We start from the raw sequence: 22,269 nt of genomic DNA, 5'->3' as shown, positions 1-22,269 counted from the left end.
AGACGCAGCTGAGTAACCTTCACCTCGCCACCAGGAAAGAAACCTTATCACTGTCCGGACAGGGACCAGAAGCAACCGAGGGACCTTTTCCCTGCCCATGGGACAGGGAACAGAAGCGGCAGAAGAACCTTCTCCTCACCGCCATGACAGGGAACAGAGGCAGCCGGGGGACCTTCTCCTTATCACCAGGGCAGGGACCACAAGATGGCCGAGGGACATTCTCCTCACCACCGGGAAAGGGATTGGTGGCACCTTCTACTCGCCACCAGGACAGGGAACAGAAGAGACCGAGGGACCTTCTCCTCACCGCCGAGATCGGAAACATAAGTAATAGAGGAATAGAGGAGATGGATGCTTACCACTTGGTCCTTTGGTGGTCAGGTCATTGCTATTGTCATCCTGGTTGCCATGTCCACGTCACCTTCATCCTGTCTTCTAATACCATGTCAGTTTGGATGATTGTTTTTGTTCTTTTTTATATTATTTTTGCAGAGCTTTGTCAATGGACGACAGGCACAAAGCTATCACACAAACTTGGAAGCGACTGTGATGTGCCACCACTAATGTACGCTGTAATTTTCCTTACGGGTCTGAGCGTTCACACAAAGTCGGTGAGCAACGCTTGAAACAACAGTGAGCAACCATAATCCCAAGTGTGGCAAGATAATTCATTATCAAACATGTCCAAAACTTGACATCACGTTACATTTTGCTGAGTTTCCGGCAATGCAAAAGAAATTTTCACTTTTGAATGAATTGACTAATGTACGATTGCAAAGGTTGCAGGGCCTACAAATGTAATTCGTTTTTACAACAATTCTTTCACAAGATTACCATTTCTTTTTTTTCCCTTGTATCTTTTGTCGCATAATACTGACATTTTGGGGGGCTTATTTAGTCGGTTGCACAACACAGAACTGTATTTAATCATATTTTTTAGTGGAAGTACAATGTTGGCAACAAGATTGACTTGGTATAATTGGAAATTATTTGAATGCAACACAAACTTTATGTTCTTTTTACCTGTTTTTTTTCCATTTTTTTAATCCCTTTTTAAAAAATCTCATGGTGTTTATTTTTTCCTAGCTGTTACTTTTTTCTTTTTGTTCTCTATTTTTTTTTCCCTTTGTTTATTTATTTTCTTTTTTTCTGTTTTTTTTTCTGAATTCTCCCTTCTTTTTTCTCTTCATTTTGTTTCTTTTTTTCTCAGCTTTTCACTACATTTTGGTATTTTTTTCTTTTTTGTTCTATTCCCCCTTCCTTTAAGTAATTTTGTACATAATTTTACATAATATTTGGTCAAATAGGGTTGGAAGAAGCAAAACAACCTGTAGAGTCGTTTAGGACCCGAAAGAGCCGGTTCCTTTTAGTGAGCCGAGCCGAAGAAGCCGGTTCTCGAAAAACTCTAAAAATTCACACACGCAGCTTAGAGGGAACATTGCGCTGGCTAGATTTTCTTGTGCGCTGAGAATGTGCAGGCAGTGCGCGATTGCGCACGCGCGCAGTTTAGAGGGAACACTGGCCATCACTACATAAAAGCCAAATCTTCGTTTTTTTGCCCAGCTTTTTGGGGGGTTTTCAGTTCCTGTAGCCACAAGATGGCAGACAGTTATGTCAATTCCCTTTAGGTAAGACTCATGTTATGTAAAATAGATGCTATTTTATTGACTTATGAGTATTTTAAGAAATGCATGCTCACATAACAGTTTCTTGTTATTTAAATTCTGTCATGGTTGTCATGGCACCCAGCTGGTCCCGCCCCTTGACACCGGCTGAGACACATTGACTTGATTGCGTGTGGGATACTTAAGCGCTCCTTTTGGGACTACCCGTTGCCAGACCATTGCTTAACTTGAGGAAAAACCTGTTCATGCCCTGTTCTGAGTAAATGCCTAGTTTGAATTTTTGATTGTATTTAAGCCTGTTTTGTTTTGTCTTTGGTCCCTACGTGTTGGACAACTTTGATTTTCTAAATTAAAGTGACAGATCGTACACGCAAAATGAGTTCGCACTTCCTGCCTCCTGGTCCGTTCCTTGACAAAATTCATATTGTTTAATAAATGAATTAAGTTTTTTTAACACATGAGGCGCAAAATACCTATCCCTTTAAGGACAGTGTCATGAAGTGTACATCAGTTTATCATTTTAAATCAGTAAATATATTTTTAGGGTACAAAAAAGACGATTTAACTTGAAAAGATTCAGCATACCCATTCAGTTGATGGTTCCAGATGTTGGGGTAAACAATTGGGTCGTGGGGATTGTTAGAAATAATACAGTTGTGTGTACTATGTACTGTACTTAGTGCAATAACAAATTCTAATAAGGGGTTCAAGTTTTATACAAAAATATATTTGATCGGTTCATACCTTAAACTGTTTATTCCTATAATAGATGAATTATTATTCATTTTACGCCCAGGCAAAATGAGAGTTGGGAGAGGTATGCAATAGTCAAACTCATAATCAAAATGACCATTCTTCTAATGCCTCATGACCTTTTCATGTTTTTACCTCTACCTCGGATAAGAATCTTATCCTCTGCAAGGAAAAGGTCAGTACAGTGCGTCTGGATTTTGACAATCCATGAATTTCCCTTGTGGTATAAAACGTATTTTCTACATACTTAATAAATATGTCATGAAAATGTCTGAACCTGACTTGTAACTCATGAACTTTGTACGACACTGTTTAATAATGGAAGTGATTTTATATGTTGCGTTTCAAAATACTGGTATCGATCACGTCGGCCTCTGCCTTCCTGTTTTTCCCCGTCAGACTTCTGTCTTACTTCTTCCCCCCAGCGATCACCGAATCACTGGCGTTTGTGTTCACGTGCCTGACTGCCCCATTCCCGTAAAATAAAGCTTGTGTAAAAACGTTACGCATCTGGGTCCTTCACCTGTTCAGGTTGTGACATTGAGGTGTGTCATGAAGGGTTGGGTAGGGTTACTTTAACTTGATTACTTTCAATTACTTTTGGATGACTCCAATACCAAATATGCTAATAAAAGACAAAAGAAACTAAATATGAATACAATGATGACTCACAACACGTGGTAAGCTTTCTCTCCTGGCTTTGATCTCTTTGATCTCCGGCAAAACTAACATAAAATGCGACAGAAACAAAATGAAAATAAATCCAAAAGGCTTGCCAACATCATTTTTGCCGTTCAATGTATTCCGTTACTCCCCAACCCTGCACAGAATTTATTAGTTTTATTCATATTTAGTTTCTTTTGTCTTTTATTAGCATATTTGGTATTGGAGTAATCCAAAAGTACCATATTTTCCGCACTATAAGGCGCACCTAAAAGCCTTTATTTTTTTCGAAAGCTGACCATGCGCCTTATAATACAGTGCGCCTTATATATTATTATTAAGTCGCAAAGTCTTGCAACTAAAGCAAGGAGCCGCCGACTAGATATTCCCCCGAAGGCGAAGTAGTCCGCGGTGTATGCTGGGATTTATATACCGGCGTTTCCTTTCCTAACCAATGTGTCAATCATCATTTGAATCAGTCACTATTGGCTAAAGTTATTCGGAGGTAAAGGGGGCGGATCCTTTTTATCATTTACAGGCTCGCATAGGCTAAAGGGGCGAAAAGAAGCCTGCAATTGGCCGAAAAAGATGAATGTGAATCACATGTTGGGTTGCACTACGGCATAGAGAAAACATTTTTTACTATTCTGTATTTGTAAATATTTTACTCTCCTGGATTTACTACACTCACGGGTGTAAGAAGACCATGGTTACGTATCATTAATGAACGTGATGGCTGCAAGAGAACTTAGGTGAGCTATGTGGATTTATTTTTTCCCGGTATCTTGTTTTAGAACGATCTTGATGTTTCTGTGATGAGTCTATTTTTAAACTAAATTCAATTCAAAGTGTTTATTGTTATATGCACAGTAAAGAACCCCGTTTCCCTGCACAATAAAATTCTTACTTTGCTGTCCACACAGTTGCCAGCAAAAAATAAAATGGAAACTAAGAAATGTTTGTTTGGTGACATCGTACAGACACTGTTTTCGTACATGTCTGAGACACGTATTTGCTTCTTTGCAAGCTTTCGGAATTTTAAGGGGGTAATAAGTTTGACTGATCTATCTGACTGTTTTGTCGACGTTCCCATTATAGCGCCTTATAATCCGGTGCGCCTTATGTATGGAAAATATAGGACCCAAAACTATTTTTGGGGGTGCGCCCTATAACCCGGTGCGCCTTATAGGGTGGAAAATACGGTAATTGAAAGTAATCAAGTTAAAGTAACCCTACCCAACCCTGCTTCTAAACCATTGTGATGCTTTTTTTCCATGCGGCTTGAGAATGTCATATTCCTTCCAATTAAGTATAAAGCTGGGTTTATTTCGTTTTTTTTTCTCGGAAGATCCTTACGGGGAAAACATGGCTTTTGTCGTTTGACTGTTGAGTCCTCACTGATGAAAGGCAGCGATTCCCCTTGAGGAACCATTACAGCTGAGTCTTTTGAGTATGAAGCATATTGCCGTCAGGCGAAGGATCCGTGTGTCCAGAGCACTTTAGAGTACTTACTTTGTACCTGGAGGGGGGGAACTCATTTACAGTGTGCACTGAACAGTTTTAATAGTTTCTTCAATTTGTTTTTTGTAACATTTTTTTCTTAGCAATTTGACAAAATCAACAAGGTCAAACCTGTCTTATTTTTCATTTGTTTTTGTCTAAATCTCATCTCATCTCATTAGCTGCACCGCTTATCCTCAGTAGGGTCGCGGGGGTGTTGGAGCCCATCCCAGCAATCATCGGGCAGTAGGCAGGGGACACCCTGAACCGGTTGCCAGCCAATCGCAGGGCACACAGGGACAGACAACTCATTCGCTCATTCACAGCTAGGGACAATTTGGACCGGCCAATCCACCTGAAATGCATGTCTTTGGGATGTGGGAGGAAACCGGAGTGCCCAAGCACGGGGAGAACATACAAACTCCGCACAGTAAGTCCGGTAGCTGGATTTGAACCCACACAGGAGGTTCCCAAGACCTTAGAACTGTGCCGCACACGCGCTAACCACTGCTCCGCCGTGCTGCCTTGTCTAAATCAAATATGTGTTATATGTTTAAAACATGCCGAAAAATATGACTGTTATAATGTACACGCAATTTATTTTAGTAAACTGGTCCATTATGTCCAGTTGGTTCATGGGTCCTTTAACTGCAAAGGTCGTCGTGGCACCACTTCCTGTGGTGTATCTTTGGAAAGTTCAGCCTGCTGGCACCCATTCCTCTGCAGACCGTTTCTTTAAAAAATTACTGTAGTTTAATACAGCTTCAATGATTCATTTATTCTCCAGCCTATAATTGGCTCCGTTCTCCTGTCCCGGCTACCCGCATCCTGATTCTGTTTTCTGTATCGATCCCCGATCCAAGCTCCGTTCTCCTGTCCCAGCTACCCGTATCCTGTTTCGGTTTCCTGTAACGATCCCCGATCCAAGCTCCGTTCTCGGGTCTCAGCTCCCCGTATCCTGATTTTGTTTCCTGTGTCGATCCCCGATCCAAGCTCTGTTCTCCTGTCCTGGCTACCCGTATCCTGATTCTGTTTCCTGTATCAATCCCCGATCCAACCTCTGTTCTCCTGTCCCGGCTACCCGTATCCTGATTCTGTTTCCTGTATCAATCCCCGATCCAAGCTCCGTTCTCCTGTCCTGGCTACCCGTATCCTGATTCTGTTTCCTGTATCGATCCCTGATCCAAGCTCCGTTCTCCCGTCCCGGCTACCCGTATCCTGATTCTGTTTACTGTATCGATCCCCGATCCAAGCTCCGTTCTCCTGTCCCAGCTACCCGTATCCTGACCCTGTCTCCTGTATCGATCCTCGATCCAAGCTCCGGTCTCCTGTCCCGGCTACCCGTATCCTGATTCTGTTTCCTATATCCATCCCCGATCAAAGCTCCTTTCTCCTGTACCGGTTACCCGTATCCTGATTCTGTTACCTGTATCGATCCCGGATCCAAGGTCCGTTCTCCTGTCCCGGCTACCCGTTTTCTGATTCTGTTTCCTGTATCGATCCCCGATCCCTGGCTTCCCGCTCGTCCCGGCTACCCGACTTGTTCCGATCCCCAACCGCGCTCCGTCTCCCGTCCCGGCTGCCTGACTTGTTCCGATCCCCGACCAGACTTCGTTCGCGAGTGCTTCCCGCTCCTCTATCCAAGCGAGCACCAGATTGCTGTCTTTTACCTCTCGCCCTGACTTCCCCCATCCCTTAATAAAGCATTGTGTGAAACGTTACGCATTTGGGTCCCCTGCTTGTACCTGTCGTGACAATTATAGGGGAGGTCTCTCCAGTACTTCAAATGAATTGCATATTTATTGTAAAATCTTGACATTTTTGATGATTTTATCTTCATACAATTACATACATTTTATAATTTTTTTTAAATCAGAGACTTAATACAGAGATTGTCCCAAACTGTACGATATAGCAGTTTGATTAATGTTGCTTTTTCTATTTATATCTTACTTAATATTCTGTGTGTATTTAATATCTTTGAGTAGTTCAGAAATATGTGCTGTAAGATGGCAGATCAAGTATTTATTTTCTGATTTATTTGATGATCCATGTTTATCTATTTTAAGAATATTTTTATTAAAATACAAAATGTTGTCAAGACCAGAACTGAAGGAGGACCCAGATGCGTAACGTTACTCACAAGTTTATTGAGATATAGAGGAAAAATTAGCGCCAGCGATCCGGTGCTCGCTGGACGAGGGAAGCAAGCCGCTTACGATATCGGAGCGTGTTCGGAATGCGGAAGTGAATCTTCCGGAGCGGGAGATCGTAGCGTGGTAAAACAGGTTGTTAGCCGGGACGCGAGATCAGAACGTAGTCGGGGTCAAAAAACGGGTCGTTAGCCGGGACGGGAGATCAGAACGTGGTCAGGGTCAAAAAACGGGTTGTTAGCCGGGACGCGAGATCAGAACGCAGTCGGGGTCAAAAAACGGGTCGTTAGCAGGGACGGGAGATCAGAACGTAGTCGGGGTCAAAAAACGGGTTGTTAGCCGGGACAGGAGATCAGAACGTGGTCGGGGTCAAAAAAACGGGTCGTTAGCAGGGACGGACATCAGAATGTGGTCGGGGTCAAAAAACAGATCGTAGCCGGAGACAAGTGGGGAAATTGAGTGGAAACCGGATGACAAAACGGGACCGACCAAAAATGCTTGCCTTGTGTAAACAGGGGTTCGCTGATGGACTGACAAAGGGCGAGTGTGAGCACTGAGCTTAAATAGGAGGGGGAACCAACCAGGTAACCAGCAGCAGCTGCCGTCAACGAGCGTGCACAGGTGAGTGCAATGAGTAATGATGACAAAATGTATTACTAAATACAGGCTGCCATTGACACCTATGGAAACATAACCATCATTTTCAGTTTTATTAGGATAGGATTTGATGAATTAAAATTTGTAAAACCATCACCCAGTGAAAACAAAAAATACCTGAAAACAGGATTATTTGACTTTTATTCCATGTTCCGACTGTCTTAATTCATCAACAAACAATAGTGCATGTCAAAGAATTGTCAAGGAATTGTCCATATTTTGTATCCGTGAACTTTTTTGAAAAAAAAAAAAAAAAAAAACAACAACAAAAAAAAAACATTGAATGCCATGCAACCCAATTGTCCATCCATCCATTTCCTGCACAGCTTATCCTCAGTAGGGTCACGGGAGTGCTGGAGTCCATCCCAGCTATCTTCAGGCAGGGGACACCCTGAAGTGGTTGCCAGCCAGTCGCAGGGCACACAGAGACAGACAACCATTCACATACTCACTCATACCTAGAGGTGGGTAGTAACTAGTTACATTTACTCAGTTACATTTACTTGAGTAAGTTTTGGGACATTTTGTACTTCTAGGAGTATTTTTAAATCACTATACTTTTTAATTTTACGTGAGTAGAGTGGAGAGGAAACTGTACTCTTACTCTGCTACATTAGGCTATATTGAGCCCGTTACTTAAATTCCCTTCTACGTAGGTGCACGTCTGCTTGTGTCTGCTAAGACGCTTTTATTTGTCATTCTTTTATTTAGACCAGTGACACAAACAACCACCGGGTGGCACTTTTAAGCAGGGTTAGGAAAGTTTTTTGTTTTTTGTTTTTGCCGTACTGTGGGCACAGTATATGCAGCCGTTGCCTCACTTAGATACATTTTTTTACACAGACTTACAACTTCACAGACTTGAAATCTGTTGTTGATCGGATGGATGTTTGATAATCTGATTCATCGGTTGTTTTAAAATAAATAAATAAGACGTTGCTACAGTTACTCAGTAGTTTTTTTCACCAAGTACTTTTTTTTACTTTTACTCAAGTAATTATTTGGAGGACTACTTTTTATTTCTACTTGAGTAATAAAAACAACCACAATGTGGCACTCGTGAGCAGGGTTAGGCGCTTTTAGTTTTGTTTGCTGTACTGTATGCGTAGTGTACACAGATGTAGCCTCATATATATATATATATATATATATATATATATATATATATATATATATATATATATATATATATATATATATATATATATATATATATATATATATATACTATGCAAGCCTTTTTCAACCCTGACTCTCACCTGTCCCGTTTTTGCTACCGTCTGTCTCCGGCTACGACCTGTTTTGCTCCTGACCACATCTGCTCTCCCGTCCCGGCTTACGAACATGCAATTTATTGTTGACTGGATAGACCTAAATCATTTAATGATCTGATTTAATGGTTATTTAAAAAAAATAATAATAATAATAAAACGTTGCTGCAGTAGTTTTTTCACCAAGTACTTTTTTACTCGAGCAATTATATTTTTACTTCTACTTGAGTCATTATTTTGAAGTAACAGTACTTTTACTTGAGTACAAATTTTGGCCACTCTACCCACCTCTGCTTACACCTAGGGAGAATTTAGAGTCACCAATCCACCTGCTGTGCATGTTCTTGGAGTGCCCGGGGAAACTCACGCAGGTACAGGGAGAACATGCAAACTCCACACAGGGAGGCCGGTGGCTGGATTTGAACCCAGGACCGTGTTGAGGCAACCCAATTGTCTCATTTGTAATCCCTTCATATGACACTCTCTAGATTGATGTCTTCAGTTCCCGGTTCATTTTCGCTTCCTGGCGTCTCCATGTCACGATGACTGCACGCTGGATGGTTTTCTTGGCGACAGGGACTCACCTGCCGTTTCATTTGCATGGCGCTGGTGGCCCCGGCGAAAGATCCGGTTATAACCGTGTTGACGTCCGCGTCCGGCGGCAGGGTAGCCTGACGGTCACCACGGAACCTGCGGAGGAAACCTTGGCGGAAGCGGATGGTGAAGAGGCCGTAGATGACCGGGTCCAGGCAGGCGTTGAACAGGCCGAAGATGAACAGGAGGTGGGACAGTGAGTGGGATACCTTACTTTCTAAATCGTCCGGGAAGAACCAATACCATAAGCCCAGGAGGTAGTAGGGAGTCCAGCAGATAATAAAGGACAACACGATCACCACACTCATCTTTAAAGTCCTCATTCGAGCTCTCGGCATGTTGTTCTTAGAGCAGCGCAAACGGACCTCGGTGGAGGAAACTGCCGGAACAAGAAAAGTCGAAACAGGTTTTAGTATATATACATTCAACATCCCAAAACAGTACGTTTCCTTTTAAATCTGTCATGAACCGGAACAGGAGAAGAACCCAAATGCGTGACGTTTCTCACACAAGCTTTTATTTTACGGGAAATGGGGCAGTCATGCACGTTAACCCAAAGTGATTCGGCGATCGTTGGGCGGAAGACGTAAGGCTGCAGTCTGACGTGGAATCATGGGAAGCCAGAAGCCGAAGAGATCGATACCAATTGCTCGAGCAGATATCGGACAGATGGAGCGATACCGGACACGACGGGACAGACAGGATTGATATTTTCGGAGCAGACCTTATTGCCTCGCCCCAAAACATAAAAACAAGATGCAGGGAGATCTTGGCGGGAGAGGGAGAGCCGTTTAATTATCTACGTCAGAGTCCAAAACAGAGTTCTCATTCGTCTAAGAGACAGTCAGCTTTTTTATACCCTTTTTGGAGCAGACACATTCTTAGTACGTCCCCTTGCGATGACGCATTTGTTTTTTCTCAATGTGCATGCTTTCCGGGAATTGACAATGTTTTTTCAGTATGTTTTCGTCATCTTTCGATTCTCCAAAGTTAGACAATTTCCAAGAAAATCGTTGGGGTCGGCCTGAAACATCAAAATTCCTGACTTGATCGCTTGTTCCACACCAAGCAGAATATTATTACTTGGCAAGCCCAAGGCGATTAATAATAACACTCGCTGACATTTAAACTCAGGAGAAACAAGACTGGAATTTCCCGTTTTAAACTAATGTGTTCTCCTTATGTCAAGCTCGACTCGAATAAATCACAACAACCCCCCCTGGATATAGAAATTAAACAGGACAAACTAGACAGGAACGAAACTGGAGATTGATATTGAACAGGACAAAATAGACGGGAACAATACCGGACAGGAAACACAGGCAGAGAACCGGACAGTCAAAACCCACGTCTTGCGGTGCATAGATTCGTTGACGGACTGACAAAGGGTGAGTGAGAGCATTGAGCTTAAACAGAAGGGAAGCCAATCTGTCAACGAGCTGCAGCTGGCGCCACACACATTTGGACGCGATGGCAACCTGACGAAATCCATATTGAGCAGTCTTAACAAAACTGGACACCGATATTAAACAGGACAAAAAAAACGGACAGGAAATACCAACAGAACACAGGACCGAGTCTAAACCCACGTCTTGCGGGGCAGAAGTTCGTTGACGGACTGACAAACAGAGAGTTAGAACACTGAACTTAAATAGGAGGAGAGCCAATCCGTCAGCGAGCTGCAACTGGCGCCACACAGGCGGGGCCAATTGGGTGCCATGGCAACCTGACAAAATCCATTTTGAGCAGTCTTAACGAAACTGGAAAGCTATATTAAACAGGACAAAATAAACGGACAGTAAGTACCAACAGGAAACAGGACTTAGTCAAAACCCACGTCTTGCGGGTGCAGAGGTTCTTTGACGGACTGACAAAGGGTGAATGAGAGCATTGAGCTTAAATAGAAGGGAAGCCAATCTGTCAACGAGTCGCAGCTAGCGCCACACGGGCGGGGCCAATTGAGTGCCCTCTAAGCTGAAATCGCGCACTGTCCACACATTCTCAGCGCACAAGAAAATCGAGCCAGCGCACAAAAATGAGGGCTCAAAATTACTAATTAAGAAGCGACTTAAGTCAAAGTTACAGTGCATGTAGGTAAAAATACACGGGTTCCCCTGACGTTTTGTCCTAAATGCGGTATTTTGAAGTCAATGTCGAACGAAGTTGAAAAGTAAAGTCAGTAGGGTTTTTCGAGAACCGGCTTCTTCGCCTCGGCTCACTAAAAGGAACCGGCTCTTTAGGTTGTTTTTGCTTCTTTGATCCCAACATGACCAAATATTATGTAAAATTATGCAAAAAAATTACTTAAAGGAAGGGGGGAATGGAACAAAAAAGAAAAAAATACCAAAATGAAAAAGTAGTCACAAGCTGAGAAAAAAAGAAACAAGATGAAGAGAAAAAATGAAGGAAAAATTTAGAAAAAAGCCAGAATAAAATAAAAGAAAGAAACGTAGGAAAAAAGTAAATAGAGAACAAAAAGAAAAAAGTAACAGCTCAGAAAAAATAAACACAATGAGATTTTTTTAAAGGAATTTAAAAAAAAGTTGAAAAAAACACAGAAAAAAGAAAAAAAGTTTGTGTTGCATTCAAATAATTTCCTATTATGTCAAGTGAATCTTGTTGCCCACATTATACTTCCACTAAAAAATGTGATTAAGTACAGTTCTGTATCTTACAACCGACTAAATAAACCCCCAAAAATGTTAATATTATGTGACAAAATATATCGGGAAAAAAAGGAAATGGAAATCTTGTGAAAGAATTGTAAGAACAAACGACGTTTGTAGGCCGTACAACCTTTGCAATAGTATATGAGTCAATTCACTCAAAAGAGAAAAATAATTTTGCATTGCCGGAAACTCAGCAAAATGTAACTTGATGTCAAGTTTTGGACATGTTTGATAATCAATTATCTTGCCACACTTGGGATTATGGTTGCTCACTGTTGTTTCAAGCGTCGCTCACCGACTTTGTGTGAACGCACAGACCCGTAAGGAAAATTACAGGGAACATTGGTGCCATGGCAACCTGACATATCCATATTGAGCAGTCTCGCCGTGTGAGAAATGAGGAAAACTCACTGGTGTCCATTTTCAGGCGCTTGGAGATTTCGAATAAGATCCTGGTGTAGCAGGTGATCATGATGGCCAGGGGCAGCAAGAACAACCAAAAGAAGGTGAACATGTTGTAAGCCGTCTCATGCCAACGGTTCTTAAAACTTCCTTGTGTGCTGCACTGCGTGAAGTCCTCTGGAGACTTGATGGTCACGTTGTGGAACAGGAACACCTGAGAACAAAGAATACATTTTGGTTAACCCTTATCGTATAAAATGACTAAATTTGGTGCAGGCTTGGGGAGTAACGGAATACATGGAACGGCAAAAATGATGTTGGCAAGCTGTTTGGATTTATTTTCATTTTGTTTCTGTCGCATTTTATGTTCGTTTTGCCGAAGATCAAAGAGATCAAAGCCAGGAGAGAAAGCTTACCACGTGTTGTGAGTCATCATTGTATTCATATTTAGTTTATTTTGTCTTTCATTAGCATATTTGGTATTGGGGTAATCCAAAAGTAATTGAAAGTAATCAAGTTAAAGTAACCCTACCCAACCCTGCTAACAGGCAACTCTCCCTACCTGGCCTGCTGCTGCATCTTGCCTGGCAGGCAGAAGAGAAGACCAAATCGATCAGCAGTGTTGGGAATAACCGTGTTATTTTTTCAGTAACAGGGTAATCTAGCTCATTACTTTTTCCTGCCTTTACAACGCTGTTACATTACTGAAGGTCAAAAGCGGTTCGTTACTTTAAATGAAGCGTTTTTTTTGCTCTTTTTAGGATCATGTAACCATTCAAAATAGCGAAAATTTATAAATATTTTAGTTTTTGTTTTCTGTGTTTTTCATAGTTAATGTTTAAATGATAATTATGCCTCATTTCCAGGGATTGTGATCCAAACACAGAAGTGGGGACAGAAACGAGTCGTAAGCCAGGACGGGAGTGTAGACGTAGTCGGGATAATAAATGGGTCATAAGCCGGGACGGGAGAGCAGATGTGGTCGGGATGAAAACAGGTCGTAGCCGGAGACAAACGGGAGCGAAACGGGACAGGCAGGAGTCAGGGTCGAAAAAAGCTTGACTTGTATCAACAGATGTTCGCAGACGGACTGACCACAGGGGATTTTTGAAGGAAAGCTAAAGGGCTGCGCCCACGATCCAAGGTTTGCTGGAGGCGGGAAGCAAATCGCTCGTACTGGGATTGTGATCCAAACACAGAAGTGGGAACAGAAACGGGTCGTAAGCCAGGATAGGAATGTAGACGTAGTCGGGATCAAAACTGGGTCGTAAGCCGGGACAGGAGAGTAGATGTGGTCGGGATCAAAACAGGTCGTAGCCGGAGACAAATGGGAGCGAAACAGGACAGGCGGGAATCAGGGTCGAAAAAAGCTTGCCTTGTATCAACAGAGGTTCGCAGACGGACTGACCACAGGGGATTGACAGGACTGGGTTTAAGTAGGGACAGGGAGCCAATCAGAACCCACGGCGGTTGGCCCCAAATGAGCGGGAACAGGTAAATCACATCGGTAATCATGACATATAAGGCATGCAGACTACAAAGAAGCCATCAAAACTGGTTAACAAACTGTAGCACCATGTCGGGAAAACCCTCAAAACCTTAAAAAAATTAAGAGAGACACTAGCTCTGGTATTTTAAACCTACACCCCGCGGGCCATACACGGTCCCTTGGACGATTTAATCCGGCGTGCAATTCATTTCTGAGTTCGTCAAAAAAGAAGCGAGTCTCTAGGTGAGGGGTTGCCAACCGTTCTTAGGCTGAGAGCTCATTTTTGTTGCTAATTATTGAAAAGGTTACCCAGATTTGTAAGCATTTCTCCCAAAAAACTACTCATCGTGTAATTACTATGTTGTTAGTATGTCAATCATTGTAGTAGGGTTAAATAGACTCAGTCAACCACTAAAAGCATTTAATTTTACTAGAAAATCACAATGACGCAGCACTGGTAAACTATTTTCAGAATAAGTTTGGGGGCACCTAGGGTGGGCCCTGCTCTAGGTCTTTCTATCAAAAGTTTATTTTTTAAATAAATCCGAACCAAGTGCTTTCGTCTGCCACCAGAGGGCAGTGTAGAGTTTGTAAACCCTTTTCTGTCACAGTTGCCATGGCGACCAATTGGCCCCGCCCGTGTGGCGCCAGCTGCGGCTCGTTGACAGATAGGCTTTACTTCTATTCAGTGCTCTCACTGTTTGTCAGTCCGTCAACAAACCTCTGCACCGCAAAACGTGGGTTTTGACTGTCCGGTTCCCTGCCTGTGTTTCCTGTCCGGTATTGTTCCCGTCTATTTCGTCCTGTTCAAATCAATCTCCAGTTTCGTTCTCGTCTAGTTTGTCCTGTTTAATTTCTATATCCAGGGGGGATTGTGGTGATTGGTGATCGTGGTTTGTGACTCGGTCCTGTTTCCTGTCGGTATTTCCAGTCCGGTATTGTTCCCGTTTATTTTTGTCCTGTTTAATTTCAGGTTCCAGTTTTGTTTCCATCTCTTTTTTTCCTGTTTGTTATTTCCTCCTGTTTTTGTTCCCGTTTATTTTTGTCCTGTTTAATTTCAGGTTCCAGTTTTGTTTCCATCTCTTTTTGTCCAGTTTGTTATTTCCTCCTGTTTTTGTTCCCGTCTAGTTTCTCCTGTTTATTTTCTTTATACTGATTCGTTATCTATCTTGTCTGTCCGGTATCTACCCCATCTGTCCGATATCAACACGGGCAATTGGAATCTATCTCGTCAGTCTCTGGCTTCCTGTCTTTCCACGCCAGACCAGCTGCCTAACGTGCATGACTCCACATTGCCCGTAAAATAAAAGGCTTGTGTGAGAAACATCACGCATTTGGGTCCTGTTTCGGTTCTGGTTCTTGACAGAACATGCAAACTCCAGTCAGGGAGCCTGGCAACAGGATTGAACCCAGGATCTCTGAACTCTGAGGCAGACATACAAACCAGTCTCTACCATGCCATCTAGGGTCCAACATGATTTGGTAAATTATAGTTATTTTCATTCAGTTGTTGTTTCCATAAGGGCCTCAAATTTTATATAGGGATTGGTTGGGGATAGACATTCTGAGAAAGGGATATGAGATTGTAATTATGAATCACGATTACACAAACTTTTAGCACACTCGGGATTTAGGACTTGGCCCAAGCCTCCAAGTAGGATTGCCGAAATTTGATTCGCTCGCAGGTGTATGGGTATAGTTCCCGTAGTCAAGTCATATTTATTTGTACAGCCCTTAATCACTGAGAGTCCCCGGGGGCTGCTGCAAAGGCCCGCAATTATGGAGGATACAAAATCCCCTTAACTCAAAGCTAGCTCTGGGCAAGGAAAAACTCCAAAAACCCCAGCGAAGGAGAAATGAAGAATAAACAAGGACTAACAGGCTCGAGACGGTTTCCTCCCCGGGGGTGTCACCACCCTAGACGAGTGCTCAAGTCTGAGAAAATATGTATCTTGTTTATGTATAGAAAAAAGGGACTTCACTTCTTATTTCTTAATTTATTTTGAAATTAAGTTTCTACCTCATATAGTTTTTCATTTCGCTATTGTTTTCATGCACTTAATGTCACGGTTGCCATGGCGGCCAATTGGCCCCGCCCCTGTGGCGTCAGCTGCGGCTCGTTGTCAGATTGGTTTCCCTGCTATTTAACCCCAGTGCTGTCACGCTTCCTTTGTCAGCCCGTCAACGAACTTCTGCCCCGCAAGACGTGGGTTTCGACTCGGTCCTGTTCCTTTTGGTATTTCCTGTCCGGTAGTGTTCCCGTTGATTTTGGTCCTGTTTAATTTCGAACCAGTTTTGTTTCCGTTTATTTTTGTCCTGTTTATTATTTTCTCTATTTTTCGTTCCCGTCCAGTTTGTCCTGTTTATTTTTGATATCTTGATTCATTTTCTGTGCTGTCTGGTATCGACCCCATCTGTCCGATATTAACTCGGGCAATTGGAATCGATCTAGTGGGTCTCTGGCTTTCCTGTCTTTCCACACCAGACCGCTGCCTAACGCGCATGACTCTCATTTCCTGTAAAATAAAAAGCTTGTGTGAGAACGTCACGCGTTTGGGTCCTGATCCTGTTCTGGTTCTTGACACTTGAAACTTTAGGCAGTCATCAAGTTATCCTACCATTCTTTTTCATGCATTTTATCTATATCATGTCAAATCTAATAATAATAATAATGATAATAATAATGTGAAGAATATCTGCTGCGTTATCAATAACAATAAAGACAATTGTCACGGTTGTCATGGCGCCCAATTGGCCCCGCCCGTGTGGCGCCAGCTGCAGCTTGTTGACGGATTGGCTTCCCCACTATTTGAACTCTGTCCTGTCGATCCCAGGTTGTCGGTCCGTCTGCGAATCTCTGCTTTTACACGGCAAGCCCTTTTTCGACCCTGACTCATAACTGTCCCGTTTTTTTGCTCCTGTTTGTCTCCCGATACGACCTGTTTTAGTCTCGACCACGTCTGCTCTCCCGTCCCGAATAACGATCCGTTTTTGATCTCGACCACGTCTGCTCTCCCGTCCAGGCTTACGACTTGTTTCCGACCCAGACAACGTCTTGCTCTCCCAGTCCCGGCTATCGACCAGTTTTCCGCCCCGGACACCGCCATCGCTCGCTACGGAAGATCCACTTCCGCGTTCCTTTCCCTTTCCCTTTCTTCTAATAAAACTTGTGAGAAACGTTACACGAGTGGGTCCTGTCTCCGTTCTGGGTCCTGACAACAATTCTAATTTTAAAATGAAAAACATTGAAAATGTTGTGGGTTTTTTTCTCTTGACACATTATTGAGTCACAAATTTTCAAGTTTACTACCATATTTATATATTTATGACTACTTTTTATACTATTTTTACGTCAGATTTTCACTTTAAGAATTGAATCCTTGGTCGTTGCAATGTATTGATTGATTCCAAGAAAAAATCGGTTGATTGTATCAGTATATATATTTGCAAGTACATAAATAACTTGTTAACAATAAATAGTCTTAAATATTCATCACAATTCCTAATTTCAAACGAACATACTCAAATCTGCTGTCACGGTTGCCATGGCGCCCAATTGGCCCCGCCCGTGTGGCACCAGCTGCAGCTTGTTGACAGGTTGGCTCCCTGTCAGTATTCAAACTCTGTCCTGTTAGTCCCCTTTTGTCTACGAATCTCTGTTTTTACACGGCAAGTCCTGTTTTTTTGCTCCTGTTAGCCACCCATTACGATCTGTTTTGAGCTAGACCCCGTCTGTTCTCCCGTCCCGAATTACGACCTGTTTTGATCTCAACCACGTCTGTTCTCCCGCCCCGAATAACAATCCGTTTTTTAATTTCGACCACGTCTACTCTCCTCTCCTGGCTTTCGACTTGTTTCCGATCCCGATCACAATTTTGATCTTCTATCCCGGCTACTGACCCGTTTTTTTTCTATTCCCGACACCGCCATCGCTCGCCACGGAAGTCCCACTTCCGCATCTGAGCAACCTACTCCCCGTGACCAGCAATCTCCGGATCGGGTGTGCGCACCTTTTCCTTCTTCCCAAGAAAATTGTGAGAAACGTTACGCGAGTGGGTCCTGTTTCCGTTCTGGTCTTGACATCCGCCTTGACATATATTAAGGGTTCTATATGTACGGTATATAAGAATTGGTTATATAATCATGATTATTTTCCTAAATAATTCACGCAGCACACTTGCTGTCTGGTTTCTAAATGAGTTCTATCCCATGTTAAGATTCCATGTTTTAAATGTTTTATATTACAAACCATCCTATTGGCCGGATGCAAACAGCCCCCCCCCCCTATTGTGTACTTCATGATTAAAATATGACTCACTGCTTTATGACATTTTACTTTGTAAACAAGACAACAATGAATCATGAAATCTCTCCATTAAATTTTCGTTCCTTAAAGGTATTTCCGAATAAGAATTTTTTTATTTCTTTTTAGTTCGGCACAAAAGATGTAGTGTCCCCTACAATCATGCAAGTATATTGCAAAATCTACAACTTGGAACTTAAGAAATTCAGTCTGAAGTTGCCCCATCTGGCTTGTTTGCTGTGACTTCATTGAAGGAAAGCACCGTTTCCTATATGGCGAATCCCATTAACACAACATGTGAGGCCAGCTGCGAAACAGACAGCAATTGTAGTTAGTTAGTTTGGTTGTTTTTTGTCCTGAGTTTGCACTCCGACTTGCAAGAGTTTTGGTCACGCAAGGAACAACTTTTTCCCTTCTCTGTTTTTTTATTGTAATTGAAGGTAGTGATAAAGGAGTTTGGGGTTGACAGTAACTGATAGGAATTTATCAGGGGGTTAATAGTGAGTTAGCAGGCAGTTTGTCATGATTACTGATTCGGGGAACCTGCGGCTGCCCCGTTAGCGCCAACAGCCCTGAGCGCTGATTGGTTCCCTGACTCCTTTTAAACCCCCGGCTTCCAAGAGGAAGCTGTCAGACCGTCCTGCGAACCTACGCTTTTGCTAGGCAAGCTCCGTACCTTCTGACAATCTCCTGCCCTGTTTTCTCCTGCCTGTTACCTGTTGCCGACCTTTTTCTGCACCCGTTTCTGCCCTGCTCTTCTATCCCGGCCATCGACCTGTTCTGCCCTGTTTCCTGCCTGATACTTGTTGCCGACCTTTTTTCTGGACTCGTTACCGCCCTTGCTCCCCTGTCCCGGCTTTCGACCAGCTTTCCCGCCGCCCACGACTATCTACTTCCGCGTTCCTGCCATCCTACCTGTGTCCGACGATCATCGGATCGTGGAAGCAAGCGCTGCTCTCTTTCTCAATAAAACTGGGCTATAAGGGGTATACAAAATAACATGTCTTGACTTGACTTGAGCTTTTTGAGTTTTTCCTTGCCCTCATGTAGTTTTTAGATCAGGGGATGGTGTCATAATAGTCTGTACTTTGCAATAATCTGTGGTCTGTGTAGCCCTTTGAGACTCCTTGTGATTAAGGGCATCACAAATTAACATGTCTTGACTTCACTTGAGGTTTTTGAGTTTTTTCTTGCCCTCGTGTTGGTTTTAGATCGGGGATGGTGTAATAATAGTCTGTAGTCTGTACAGCCCTTTGAGAGTTTGTGTGATTCAGGGTTTTTAAATACACATGCCTTGATTTGACTTCAATTATAGTCTGGAAACTAGGTCCCTTCTCAAGGTTTCTTCATTTTCCTCATGTTGAGGTTTTTGAGTTTTCCTTGCCCGCATGTAGGTTGTAGATCAGGATATGGTGTAATTATAGTCTGTAGTTTGCAATAGTCTGTGGTCTCTGCAGCCCTTTGAGACTCTTTGTGATTAAGGGTGTCACAAATAAACATGACTTGACTTGAGGTTTTTGAGTTTTTCCTTGCCCTCATGTCGGTTTGAGATCAGGGGATGGTGTCATAATACTCTGTGGTCTGTGCAGTCCTTTGAGAGTTTGTGGGATTAGGGGTTTTCAAATACCCATGCCTTGATTTGACTTGAATTATAGTCCGGAAACTAGGTCCCTTCTCAAGGTTTCTTCATTTTCCTCATGTTGAGGTTTGCGAGTTTTTGCTTGCCCTCATGTAGGTTTTAGATCAGGGGGTGGTGTCATAATGGTTTGTAGTTTGCAATAATCTGTGGTCTGTGCCACTCTTTGAGACTCCTTGTGATTAAGGGCGTCACAAATTAACATGTGTTGACTTGACTTGAATATTTTGAGTTTATCCTTGCCCTCATGTAGGTTTTAGATCAGAGGATGGTGTAATAATAGTCTATAGTCTCTACAGCCCTTTGAGAGTTGGTGTGATTAGGGGTTATCAAATACACATGCCTTGATTCGACTTGAATTATAGTCCGGAAACTAGGTCCCTTCTCAAGGTTTCTTCATTTTCCTCATGTTGAGGTTTGTGAGGTTTTCCTTGCCCTCATGTAGGTTTTAGATCAGGGTATGGTGTCATAATAGTCTGTGGTCTTTGAGACTCTTTGTGATTAAGGGCGTCACAAATAAACATGACTTGACTTGACTTACTAGTACTATTTTTCTCACTTTTTTTGGTTTTGAAATTTGGGATCATGATCAATGAGAGTGAAGTAAACCTTCTAGCAAGTATTTGTGAGCTGACCTGAGGGACAGACAGCAAGACACTCATGGTCCAAGCGATCGCCAGCATCATCCTGTTCCTCTTCCCCGCCTCGTTGACGGCCAGCGGGCGCAGGACGGCCGACTGTCGGTCCAGACTGATCACCACGGTGACGAAGGCGCCCGAGTACATGGCCACCATCTTGAGGAACATCAGAACCTTGCAGGCCACCTCGCCCGCCAACCACTGCACGGTGATGTTCCAGGCGGCGTCCACCGGCATCACCACGAAGGTCACCAGGAGGTCGGCCAGCGTCAGGTTGACGATCAGGAGCCGGACGTGGGACTTGCGCCCCCCGCGGGCCGCCCCCAGCACGGCCAGGTTGCAGAAGGCCGAGACGCAGCACAGAACCAAGGTGGCCACGACCCGGACTTTGGCGGCCGCGCCGAAGGTGGGCAACTCCGAGCGCGGGGGAGAGGTGTCGGGCCCGGCGGCCGGCGACTCCGCCGATACTCGGTGCATAATGAAGACGGCTATTAAGGAGAGAAGAAGAGAGGATGGGTGAGTCACCGTGGATTTGCCATATGTACTTTTATGACTAATGATAAAGTCTCTGGTCACGCATCAGTGATGCCGTCAGAGTCATTTGGTTTGCTGCAGGATTGGGTGGGCGTAGAGAGGGTGTTGCGCCCATTTCCTGACAAATGCAGGTGTGATGTGTCTTTCTTTCTTACCTTTCTTTTTATAGATCTGTCTTTCTTTCTATTGTTCTTCTTACCGTCCTGTCTTTTCTTCTTTTTCTTCTTTTTTACTTATCTCTTTTTGTGTTTTCTTCTTTCTGCCTTTGTTTTTTGGTTGCTTTCTTTCATTCTTACCTTTCCTTTTATGGATCTGTCTTTCTTTCTATCGTTCTTCTTACCTGCCCGTCTTTTCTTCTTTTTTACTGGTCTCTTTCTGTGTTTACTTCTGTCTGCCTTTGTTTCTTACTTTGCTTCTATGTTTGTTTGTTGCTTTCTTTCTTCCTTATCTTTCCTTTTATAGATCTGTCTTTCTTTCTATTGTTCTTCTTACCGTCCTGTCTTTTCTTCTTTTTCTTCTTTTTTACTTATCTCTTTTTGTGTTTTCTTCTTTCTGCCTTTGTTTTTTGGTTGCTTTCTTTCATTCTTACCTTTCCTTTTATAGATCTGTCTTTCTTTCTATCGTTCTTCTTACCTGCCCGTCTTTTCTTCTTTTTTACTTGTCTCTTTCTGTGTTTACTTCTTTCTGCCTTTGTTTCTTACTTTGCTTCTATGTTTGTTTGTTGCTTTCTTTCTTCCTTATCTTTCCTTTTATAGATCTGTCTTTCTTTCTATTGTTCTTCTTACCGTCCTGTCTTTTCTTCTTTTTCTTCTTTTTTACTTATCTCTTTTTGTGTTTTCTTCTTTCTGCCTTTGTTTTTTGGTTGCTTTCTTTCATTCTTACCTTTCCTTTTATAGATCTGTCTTTCTTTCTATCGTTCTTCTTACCTGCCCGTCTTTTCTTCTTTTTTACTGGTCTCTTTCTGTGTTTACTTCTGTCTGCCTTTGTTTCTTACTTTGCTTCTATGTTTGTTTGTTGCTTTCTTTCTTCCTTATCTTTCCTTTTATAGATCTGTCTTTCTTTCTATTGTTCTTTCTATTGTTACTTCTTTCTGCCTTTTTTTCTTTCTTTGTTCTTTGTTTGTTTGTTGCTTTCTTTCTTTCTTACCTTTCTTTTTATAGATCTGTCTTTCTTTCTATTGTTCTTCTTACGGTCCTGTCTTTTCTTCTTTTTTACATATTTCTTTCTATGTTTCCTTCCTTCTGACTTTGTTTCTTTCTTTGTTTATTTGTTTGTTGCTTTCTTTCTTTCTTACCTTTCTTTTTATAGATCTGTCTTTCTTTCTATTGTTCTTCTTACGGTCCTGTCTTTTCTTCTTTTTCTTTTTTACTTATGTCTTTCTG

The 22,269-nt window shown here is 42.6% G+C and overlaps 1 protein-coding gene across 2 annotated transcripts; it reads right to left on the bottom strand.

Moving 5' to 3' along the window:
- Positions 1-7,475: 7,475 nt before the first annotated feature.
- LOC148366721 (gonadotropin-releasing hormone II receptor-like) lies at positions 7,476-21,183 on the bottom strand. 2 transcript variants are annotated; one of them, XM_088333522.1, is made up of 4 exons: positions 20,351-21,183; positions 12,297-12,501; positions 9,460-9,595; positions 9,154-9,325 (listed from the first exon to the last, which is right to left on the bottom strand). In XM_088333522.1, the coding sequence occupies exons 1-4, from the start codon at positions 20,828-20,830 to the stop codon at positions 9,301-9,303; spliced, it is 846 nt and encodes a 281-aa protein (XP_088189648.1). In that variant the 5' UTR covers positions 20,831-21,183; the 3' UTR covers positions 9,154-9,300. The 2 variants fall into 2 exon arrangements, with proteins under 2 accessions (XP_088189647.1, XP_088189648.1); XM_088333521.1 differs by having other exon boundaries at positions 7,476-9,595; positions 20,351-20,860.
- Positions 21,184-22,269: the final 1,086 nt, after the last annotated feature.

This window comes from Urocampus carinirostris, chromosome 4 (assembly GCF_059441175.1).
Source record: "Urocampus carinirostris isolate Australia breed hairy pipefish chromosome 4, RoL_Ucar_1.0, whole genome shotgun sequence".
Lineage (NCBI taxonomy): Eukaryota > Metazoa > Chordata > Actinopteri > Syngnathiformes > Syngnathidae > Urocampus > Urocampus carinirostris.
Note: the sequence above shows the minus strand (reverse complement) of the source record. Positions and strands in the feature narration are given on the sequence as shown.

Bases quoted from the DNA above. Each gene is read 5' to 3' on its own strand.
- LOC148366721 (XM_088333521.1), bottom strand. From the start codon at position 20,830: ATGCACCGAGTATCGGCGGAGTCGCCGGCCGCCGGGCCCGACACCTCT. The intron at 12,502-20,350 runs GTCAGCTCACAA...CTTTGTTCTCAG, and splicing joins TCTTGCTGTCTGTCCCTCAG to GTGTTCCTGTTCCACAACGT. The intron at 9,596-12,296 runs GTGAGTTTTCCT...TTGTTCCGGCAG, and splicing joins GCGCCTGAAAATGGACACCA to TTTCCTCCACCGAGGTCCGT.